Source organism: Priapulus caudatus, unplaced genomic scaffold, assembly GCF_000485595.1.
Source record: "Priapulus caudatus unplaced genomic scaffold, Priapulus_caudatus-5.0.1 Scaffold266, whole genome shotgun sequence".
NCBI lineage: Eukaryota > Metazoa > Priapulida > Priapulimorpha > Priapulimorphida > Priapulidae > Priapulus > Priapulus caudatus.
Window position 1 is genome coordinate 89,170 of NW_014577327.1, and position 10,954 is coordinate 100,123.

At 42.6% G+C, this 10,954-nt stretch overlaps 1 protein-coding gene across 4 annotated transcripts in view; it reads left to right on the forward strand.

Annotated features, from left to right (window-relative positions):
• Positions 1–1,575: 1,575 nt before the first annotated feature.
• LOC106808301 (vacuolar protein sorting-associated protein 28 homolog) overlaps positions 1,576–10,954 on the forward strand; it is an 11,596-nt gene continuing 2,217 nt past the window's right edge. The window contains exons 1-9 of one of the 4 annotated variants that reach the window (XM_014810957.1): positions 1,576–1,695; positions 1,999–2,415; positions 6,006–6,040; positions 6,162–6,289; positions 6,444–6,549; positions 7,043–7,144; positions 7,289–7,342; positions 7,572–7,663; positions 8,727–8,850. In XM_014810957.1, coding sequence (XP_014666443.1) covers positions 6,017–6,040; positions 6,162–6,289; positions 6,444–6,549; positions 7,043–7,144; positions 7,289–7,342; positions 7,572–7,663; positions 8,727–8,847 — 627 coding nt within the window. In that variant the 5' untranslated portion in view covers positions 1,576–1,695; positions 1,999–2,415; positions 6,006–6,016 and the 3' untranslated portion in view covers positions 8,848–8,850. Of the gene's footprint in view, positions 2,416–2,769; positions 2,817–2,899; positions 2,985–6,005; positions 6,041–6,161; positions 6,290–6,443; positions 6,550–7,042; positions 7,145–7,288; positions 7,343–7,571; positions 7,664–8,726; positions 8,851–10,954 lie in introns of those variants that run through there. The other 3 variants (XM_014810956.1, XM_014810955.1, XM_014810954.1) reach the window with 3 other exon arrangements.

The following is a 10,954-nucleotide window of genomic DNA, read 5'->3' on the forward strand; positions in this document are numbered from 1 at the left end:
TATATGTATGATATGTAGACTGTGAACGTGTAGATCATGTATGTGTGTAAGAAAAGGTCTCGGAGAATCGCCGCGCCGGCTGGGAGCGATGACAAGTAGGGGAGGTGACTTAAAATGTTTATGCGTAATTAGTACCTTGTATGTAAATTCGGGTTTCACACAGCAGAACAGTGGCACGGGGAATGCAACAGAGGGAAAGGCAGATTGGAAGGAGGGTTGACGGAGAAGGTTGTAGGAGAGTGTGACGCGCAGGAAAGTAGGAGTGACCGAGACGAAGTGCTGTAATATTAAATAAAGCCCTGAGTGATATGTATATATTTGGAGTGTTCAAGTATGCAATGATAGTCGTGTGCGATATAAAAAGACATAGAGACGGCAACCCGCCCCGCCCCGCGAGTTAGATTTCGCAACAATAGTAAATTCAGTAAAATCGACGATTTGAAAGGAGGCGTGGCCTAGGCTAATCGTGACATGGATTTGGGAATCTGTGCTGAGCTTTGTAATGGAGGACCGGACGCATAGCCACTGCGTAAATTAAAACCCAGCAGCCAGCCACGCCTGTATTTGGCTCCTGCATCGTGTCACATCGCGTCTTCCTCCTACAACGCCGTCCCTAACACACGTCGCCACCTGTAGTCGCATCACTTGCAGCATTGTGACGAACGATCACCAACAGTTAAAAAAAAATACAAGAGACAATTATAGTGAATAACAAACAACAAAATTAAGCTGGTGTTTTTAAAATTGAAAATATGCAGTAAATCTACGGTAATGGCCCTCTCTATTATACTCACAATATGCAGGCAGGGTGCAAAATTAACGCGAGTCCAGAGTCAAATACTCCCCCATTTACTGTCGGACTCCCTGAGTTGACATATGCAGGAGTCCGTGTGACTCCCTGAAAATTCTGCCATACTAACTAGTTCGTTCCAGATCACAGCCTTGCAGAATTACCGTATTTCTTTTAGCAAATGTCCCAAGAAAATTTTGCAGAATTGTGCACTGCAAATGTCCCTTTTGTTAATAAGTTAGTTTTGAACTTCAGATTGCGGACTCCCTCTTTTTGGGGGTAGGGCGTCAGTTGGACTCGCTTGTTCAAAAGTTTCTACCCCTGGTTAAATGTAGTGAGTTAGAGAACATCACAGTCAAGTCTGACAATGTGTTCTGCAATAGGGCAAACACGGCATAACGCAGCACTTAGACCACTGAAAATTCTTGCTAGCTTGGCATACCATGTTGTTGTCTATTATCAGATAAAGACCTTACTGCTGCATATGAGTATAATCACAACTCAAATCACGATAACTTGGCCAAATTTTGTCGTTTATTTAGTGCAAACACTTACATGATGAAATCACACGGACGTTTCGAGTTAAATTGTGACTGGGTTACTGATCAGGCACTTTTAAAAATTACGTAATCTGTAGCGCCCTCTACATTTTTAGTTTAGATACACCCAGTACTAGTAGCAGTTTTATACACATTTGCCAAAATTTCAAATATTTTTCACCTGCGTGTTTTAAGAGGTGAATTGCTTGTAGTAGATGTTCGCTTGTAGTGGATGTTCGCTTGTAGTGGATGTTCGCTTGTAGTGGATGTTCGCTTGTAGTGGATGTTCATTAATATTCAAGGATAACAGTAGAGCCTCTTTATTTCTATGACTAAACATGTGTTATCTTATTAAGATCACTGAGGGTTAGTCCTGTCACAGAGAAAATGACTATATAATTATTTAGATTAGTTAGATATTGTAGGGTAAGAAATTAACCCTTTTACCAGGCAGCCATTACTTGCTACCAAAGAGAAAGGACAGACAGCAAATTTACTCACCCAGGCAGAATTGTTAATGTTTTTACTATGGTTTATTAGGAATACCTTGGCAGCAACTATATGCTGCTTACATGAGAGCAGGCAACAAACTGACCCTTGTACTAGGCAGCGCAACTGCTGCTTACTGCCCCTAATTACAAAATTTAGTATCGATGTGTTTTGTTGCAGTACTGTGTTAGGCTGTTAGCTACAATGCCCAATTGCATTGTTAGGTTGTGACCTTCTCACCACATAGTGAGAAGAATGAAGGTAGGTAACTTCTACCGGCTAACACCTTATGTGATAATGTTGACAAATCTCATAAAGCTCATTTCAATTAATGAGCGTGCAAGTTTTAATTTTATTTAGGATGAAACCATCCGCAACGATGAAACACAAACAGCAACACTACAGCTCCCAGAAATAGCAGTTCTAGTATATCCCCGTCTTTGACATAGTCCCTCGGGCTTTGACGACTAATCATTATGAGGTTAAACTTATAATAATTAATGATGCACTGCCCGACTCAGTCGCTCATAGAAAAACTCAAAAAGGCATCATAAGAACCTGAACACGTACCGGTAACGTAACAACACACACACCGAGGTGCGAAACAAATAACTAAGTTATACCTTTGTTAAATTGGTGGTTGTCACTTCTCGATTTATAAACACCTATCACAAACATAAGCGATGGAAGAAAATGAACTAAATTAAGAACCCACCCATTCTCAAATTATTGTTAGCCATTTGCCGATCGTAAACAAGTGAACAATCTTACAGTTTCTTCTCATAATTTATCTAATATCGTTGCTATACATTATATCCTAAATATCTAAATACAAAATAATTTAATATCACATTTTTAAACTCTATGTATATAGAGCATTGTGATTTTTTGCACTTTATACAGTTGAAATACATATATAATATATACTAACATAGCGGTCAGACTACCAGTAGATGGCGCGGGAGGTACCAAAACGTTTACTTCAGTGAAAAACAACGGTAATCAGGCATGAAAGCTGTGTTGAATTTGTTTAATTACTAGTAGTTCAGTGTTATAGCTATGTGGGATAACATTGTAGAATTTTGACTAATTGGCCATGGTGCTTGTTCGTTACGATATAACAGTACTCAGTAGCATTGAAAACTGCCTAGAAGAAGTAACAGCAAGTAATATCAAGAGTGTCAATGTTATTACGCAGTGGCTACGCGTCCGGAACCGGTCCGCGGTCGCCTAGCCTCCAGGCTACGCGTCCTGACATCCACTCACACAGTGATCGCGCGACTCGCGTACACGCATGATTGCGCAACGGGACGCTCTGCTGCCGTCTATCCTCCTTTCATCCGTCCTCTCTCGCTCGCTCTCTCTCTCTCTCTCTCACACACACACACGGCCAGCTCCTGCGTCGCGTCGCGTCTTTCTCTCTCTGCTCTCGCCGCTCTCTCACACACACAACACCTCTCTGAGCTGCTCTCGTTACAGCCACAGGCACTTGAAGCGTTTCAATAAAATATAATGCTAACTAAAATCGAAATCTATTTACTACCAAATTCTTAATGTTTCTATAAACTTTCTTTTACCTATTATTGCCGACAGTTTCTTGTAAAATCCGTACGTCGCAACAATATACGCTGCCGGCGCCATTGCTCTCGCGGCTCCACTGTTGCACGCTTACCTAATGTGTACACTAATAATATATTAGTGTAAGCGGTGCCACAGTGGAGTCGCGGAGAGCAATGTCACCGGCGGTATATGGTTGCACGTAGGGACGGGCTCGAAGTTAAACCGACGGGCACCGACAGCAATTGCGCGTCGGGTGGCGCTATCAATTGTCGTTACTCGGCCCCTGAAAATCCAGACTCGACCGACGGCAGGTCACCTGCCTTGGCCTTTTGTGTAATTGCCGTCGGTGCCCTTTAATCTACTGCCCTAGTTTCGTTTTTAGTCGATCAACATAACAGTGCGCGTGCGGTGCTGTAGTTGCAATGATGAGCTTAAAACCGATAGTCGCAGGAGGAACAATAACAGCATCGGATAATTATTCACGTCCTGATAGCGGTGCATATAAAATTATTGTTACGGCGGTGGGTAGCTTCCATTAGCGAGGGGGTACAAGGGTCGGGTGTTACGCGATGTAAGCTTACATGGCGCGGCATATTGTTTTGTACATTAAAACAAGACGATGTGATAGTAGCTAATTTGTTATGAGTTTTCTTACTTTTTACAAAAGTGCGCTTGGTGCCTTCTCAAATTTGAAAGTTGTGCCTTGGTGCCTTTTCAAAATTGCCCTCTGGAGCGCTTCGCATTTTTAGAGAAATTCGAACGGCTACATTTCTCTACGCTGCCCTAAAAAATTGCTTTTAGCCCTTCTCTGCCGCTTAATTCGGCGAGCGCCTGACGTAGGATTTGGAGCGAATGACAGGAAACTGTTGGCAAATAATAGGTGAAGAGAGAGTGATTAAGACAGCATTAAGAATTTGGTAGTAAATATGATTTCGTATTTAAGTAAGCATTATAATTTTATTGAAAGCGCTTGTCAGGTGGGCCGTGCCTCGCTCTCTTTCTCTCTCTCTCTCATGCATACACACCACACATACACATTCCTTCTCCTCCTCTGCTCTCTCTCTCTCTCTCTCTCTCTCCATCGTCTCTCTCTCTCGTCTCTCTCTCTCTCCTCTCTTCTCTCTCTCTCTCTGCTCTCTCTCTCCTCGTCTCTCTCTCTCTCTCATCTCTCTCTCTCTCTCTCTCTCTCTCTCTCTCTCTCTCTCTCGCCTCTCGCTCTCGCTCTCGCTCTCGCCTCTCTCTCTCTCTCTTTCTCTCTCTCTCTCGTCTCTCTCTCTCTCTCTCTCTCTCACCGGACACACACACACACACACACACACACACACACAACACACTGGCAATCCAGCAGAGGTCCCATTGCGCAATCATGCATTGTATGTGTCGCAAGCTCACTGTGTGAGATGGATTCCGGGACGCGTAGCCTAGCGGCTCCTCAATCCGGACCCAGTTGCGTCAGCACGGCCATATTTTATTTATGACTCCTGTGCGCACATTATTACTTTACTATAGTATTGCTCATAAGGGTCTATGTTCCCAGGGTACTCCGGACGTACCCTGGGTACGGTCAGGTTACCGACGTACCCTGGTCACTATTTGATATGGTTTAAGGGTTGGATTAGGGGTTAGGGGTAGGACGTAGCGACCTCCCTAGACTCCTCGTTTAGTGGAAGTAGGCGACGGTACGGTCGGCCATTTAGATAGTACCAGGGTACGTTCGGTATACGGACCGTACCAGCATACGTTCGCAGTACGGTACCCCGGGGGACATAGACCCTCTCAGCATAAGTATTAGTATTACTATTAGTATTAATTACTAAGTCGCTACACTACTCACTAGTCTGAGTTTCCTCTGACCAATGCTCACACCGACGATGTTTGGTGGATTTGGTGTAGGTTTTGGTCAGAGGAAACTCGGACGGACTAACACTACACCTGCAACATCGATTAATAATATAAGTATTATAACTTATAAGTGTAATAAAATCAAAAGATAGTATTAATTCATTGAGTGTATAACGAGAAAACGAGTGTTGTACGGGCAAAATTGAAGCTAGAATAAGTGATAGTTAAAGTGGATAAACCTTGCAACAAAAAGGCTACGTACACCTACAGTGAGCATACTTGCTAGGGAATGTGTAGTTCAGGGGAAAAATTCGCAGTGGCTGGAGGTAAGGCAGCCATCGTTCGTTGAAGCCCCTTTTTGGCGTTAGGGTTAGGGTTCTAGCTCATCTGAACTCTCAAATCGTGAATTTATTTCCCAATGCGTTATTTTGAAATCTGGCGCCACCCGCCGCCATCTTTTGTCTCGTTAAGTATGAAAGCGAATGGACTGCCGTACCTCCAGCCTCTGAGACATTCAAGATTCGGCTTGCCGCCCCCCCCCATAAGCCCCGTTAGCCACAATGGGAAAAATTACTTTTTTTCTCACGGGAGCTGTTTTTCAAGTCTGTGGGAAAAATAGCTCTTGTCAAAAATTTTACGGGAGCTATTTTGAGCCTCACGGGCGCGATTTCAGAGATTTGAAGAGCGAATCGCGAATCGCTCCCGTGTATTTTTTTTACCCTGGTGTAGTTGGAGGTTCAATGCCAAATTGCATAGTGTACTTTCAACAATGTTAACTTTTGCAGGATCCGGTGCAATGAATCGTCCAGAACTTTATGAGGTTGGTAGATTTGATAATTATGCTATGTACAGATTTGTTATTGCAATTGTCAGATTACAAGATCAATTGATAGTGTTTTTTGCAACACCGCATGTGATGCAAGTTTGCATTCCCTTACTAGGAAGTGCGCCTTTACCGAAATGCAAGGGAACGAGAAAAGGTAGACAATATGGCTGACCTGTACTCTGTAATCAACACCATACAGTGCCTGGAAAAAGCATACATTAAGGACGCCGTGACACCAAAGGAGTAAGCAGGAAACAGTATTAACGAAACTTACATATTTCATATAGAAAATTTAATCGGATGCATTGTTTAAACAAATGTATGACTCTGATGACTTCGGATGTCAAATAGGACATACAGACATGTATGGCTCACTAAGGGTATTTTCATCTTTCAGGTACACTGCAGCATGTTCAAAGTTACTGGTGCAGTACAAGGCTGCGTTCAAGCAAGTGCAGTGTGATGACTTCCCTACCGTTGAAACCTTCATGAGAAAATACAGAGTAAGTCACCATTATGATTATATAGTAACCTATGCTGTCATCCATCATGATGTCATGAAACACGAGAGTAAAACTGTTTAGCAGACTCACGAGTTTCTCATTGTTAGTGTTAAATTGACTACGTCATGAATTTTCTATGGTGTATATTTGTACAATTTTTGTTGCCATATTTTGACATTAAAAGTAAGTACTAACGGGACTAAATGTGTCGTCAAATTCATACGTGCTAAGATTGTTTCTCAACTAGTTAAAAATCCAAAAAACCTGGACGATCTGATATTATGATCCTGACATTAATTGCTTGCTATGGGCTATGTATGAGTCACGAGTGTATGTTTACATCGAACAATATAGTAAACTAGGAAGCATAATGCAGCTTTTTAACCATAAAAAGTGAACGGAATTACTTACATTTTGTGACTAAGTGGAAATATTTTTTTTACTTTTACTATTTACGGTCACGTAATCACTTTAACACGCTGTGTTTCTACAGATGGACTGTCCAGCGGCATTAGAAAGAATAAAAGAAGACCGGCCAATCACTATAAAGGATGACCAAGGAAACACCAGCAAATGTATCGCCGACATCGTATCAGTATGTTGCTCATTTGTTTTGATGAAAAGATATTGCGTCTAACAGTGAAATGGGCATGTTTTTTGTTTTGCATGTTATTTTTAATATTTTTGCAACGTATGTGCGTGTCTAGGTACTACTTCATTGATGATACTTTCTCCACAGCTCTTCATCACGATCATGGATAAACTGCGCCTGGAAATCAGGGCTATGGATGAGGTAGGAATGCACACACTATCCATAGTATGGTATGATTAGAATTCCTATCAATACAGCATAATGACAGAATATTAGGATATAATGACAGCACAGAATTGATTTCTTTATTGTTTAAACTCTATATAGCGATAAGTTGCCATCTGCATTTAAAATATTAATGACTACCATAGCATCATTCATGTAAAAATGTTCAGCTTGAATACACACGTTGGTTTGTCTACCATTGTAGATATATCCTGATCTAAAAGATCTCATGGAGACTATGAATAGGCTAAGCATCCTGCCTTCCGACTTCGAAGGAAAAGCCAAGACGCAGACATGGTAAATACTGGTAGTGCACATAGTATTCTTTACTTAATGTACTGACTTAGTGCCACAGAGAAAGCTGCAAACCCTTGGCTCAGCTGTTACCAGTGATGGCACATCAAGGCACAATTTTATCATATATAAAATTTGCTAACAACTAGATTCACTTAATTTGATATCTCAGGGTTCAAGTTGTGGCAACTGTTTGCTTTGGTCAAACGTTTAATAAATTCACAACCTTAATATTGTAGTTACTAACTTATTGTAGTGCATTTACTAGAGTGATTCTCTGTTCTGTGTTCTGTAGATTATAACAATAATAACATTTGTGACATGAAAGTATTATTCGTACTTTAAAAGTAATTGCTCAGGAATGTATCATTATCAGGACATTAATTTTTCCACACATGTTCTGTTTCTGACTACTATTCTTCTATGCGTAGCTAAACGTTTTGCCATCCATCACTGTTGTTGGGGAATGTCTTCACATATTCTGCACACATCCTGCCATGATAGCACACAGCAAGCGTTATCGAGTTCCACCTTCCCCTTTGAGTAAAACCTTGGGACTCGGCGAATAATGCAAGGGCGTATCTGAACTGTGGTGGTCGTGCGTGTTTTTAGTGTGCAAGGTAGCACCTGGTCATTGTCGTTACCTGCGCTGTGGTCGTGCGTTTTTTTAGTGTGCAAGGTAGCAACTGGTCATTGTCGTTACCTGCGCTGTGGTCGTGCGTGTTTTTAGTGTGCAAGGTAGCACCTGGTCATTGTCGTTACCTGCGCTGTGGTCGTGCGTGTTTTTAGTGTGCAAGGTAGCACCTGGTCATTGTCGTTACCTGCGCTGTGGTCGTGCGTGTTTTTAGTGTGCAAGGTAGCACCTGGTCATTGTCGTTACCTGCGCTGTGGTCGTGCGTGTTTTTAGTGTGCAAGGTAGCAACTGGTCATTGTCGTTACCTGCGCTGTGGTCGTGCGTGTTTTTAGTGTGCAAGGTAGCAACTGGTCATTGTCGTTACCTGCGCTGTGGTCGTGCGTGTTTTTAGTGTGCAAGGTAGCACCTGGTCATTGTCGTTAACCTGCACAGGTTGGACACGATGAATCAGATGCAGGCGCATGACGAGCTGTCTGATCAGCAGGTGAGGCAGCTGCTCTTCGACTTGGAGTCTGCCTACAACAGCTTCAACCGCGTGCTGCATTCCATGTAAAAGGTGCGGTTCTCTCATGATCTCTCTCTCTCTCTCTCTCGCGCGCGCTCTCTCTCTCTCTTTCTCTCTCTCTCTCTCTCTCTCTCTCTCTCTCTCTCTCTCTCTCTCCCTCCCTCTCTCTCTCTCTCTCTCTCGCTCTCCCTCCCTCCCTCCCTCCCCTTCTCTCTCTGCTCCATCCCCTTCTCTCTTTCTGCTTGATATTCGATGTCGCAGAGCCACGCTGCTCGCGCGCTGTCCTCATGTTTTGTGCGTTTGTCATTGTTGCTGTTTGTGTTCACGTTATTGTTGGTTCTTTGGCAGCTGTTGATGTTGTTGGTTTTGTTATTTTTTTGCTGTTGTTGTTGCTGCTGCATTTGTTGTTGTTGTCGTTGCTGCTTTGATGTTTTTGCTGTTGTTGTTACTGTTGTCACTATTTGTTGTTGTTTATTGCAATAGCTCTTGATGACGATATCAATATTGATCCATCAGTCGAACAACGGCTCTGACCAATTTCGTTTTGTAGACGCTTTTTTGCTTTTTAAGATCGATAGGTGGCAGCACCGATAAGTTTCAAGCATTTGGTTTCAAGCATCGGCTGTTGGAAATGAACGGCAGGGATGTTTACACGCATGCGAGCCTTTGCGCGAAAAGTTGTGAAATTTTAATAATTTTATATAGAGTGGTTAGAGGAAAGTGGGTGCCCATTGTGTCGAAATGCCTGAAGAGAGCCTAAAGAGTTATAACTTATAGCAAAGGGCCGCGTGTGTGTGTATGTGCGAGTTCTCGTTAAGAATGTGGCTCTTCCCTAGCTGCTAGCTAGCTAGCTTGCTTGCTCTTTCTCTCTCTCTCTCTCACCCTCTCTCTCGTGCTCTCTCCCGTTCTGTCTTATTGTACTTCACTCTCTCTCTCTCTATCTTTCTCACTCTCTCCCTCCCTCCCCCTCTCTCTCTCTCTCTTTCCATCTCTCCCTCCCTCTCGTGCTCTCTCCCTTTTTCTCTTATTGTACTTCTCTTTTCCTTTCTCTCCCTCTCGCCCTCCCTACCCATCTTTCCTTCCTCCCTCCTTCCCTTCCTCCCTCCCTTCTTCCATCCCTCCCTACCTCCCTCCCTCCCTCACCCCATCTCTCTCAATTTGTTTCAAATTATTCGTTTTGGGAAAAACCACAACAAAGCCACCGTAAAACAGTAACAAGAACAATAAAAGCAGTAAATAATAATAATAATAACAACAATAATAATAATATGATGATGATGGTGATGATGATGATGATGATGATGATGATGATGATGATGATGATGATGATGGTGACGATGATGATGATGATGATGATGATGATGATGATGATGATGATGATGATGATGATGATGATGATGATGATGGTGGTATTAATAATAACAATAGTAATAATATAACAATAAAAAATGGCAGTCCATTTAAAATCTGTTTCAGCATGTATAAGTAAGCGTGCATGTGATTATCTTAAGCGCACATCTAATGCATGAATAGCCTTCTCAGGCTAATTAATTAATCTTCTTTTTTAATCTTCTCAAACTTAATTTTCTTAAACTTTTTTTTTGTGCCATCGAAATTGCACATGTGCAAATTAGTGGCGTACAGTAGGTATCGCGCCATGGGGACCGTCGTCGTGGATTGTATCGTTCTATTCGTATCGTATCGTATCGTATCTATAATTGTGTTTGCTGGTGAAAATTTTCAACCGTTGGTTACTACACAGACGACTGCCGTGCTATCATGCGAAATATTTGCATTATCTCTTTTATATGTGATTTGCCGTTCTTAACGCGTCACTTCCGCCTGTCTGTTGTCGAACATCTCCACCTATTGGGTTCTGCGAAATGCACGAAAGAAGATTTGAAGTCAGCGAGGCGTGGGTAGCGGACAGACGGCACGAAGACAAGACCATTCCGCGCGGAAAGTCAGAAATGCGTCGCATCAGTGTTAAGGAATGTTTCGTTTAGTGGCGGTGGACCGGTTGCGAATAAAGCTTTTCCACGAGGAGCAGCGTATAGATTCCTGTTCATTGACACTCGCATGACGTGATGCGGGTGCGAGGCCGGGTGTGTGGTGGTGTGTGTGTGTGTGTGTGTGTGTGTGTGTGTGTGTGTGT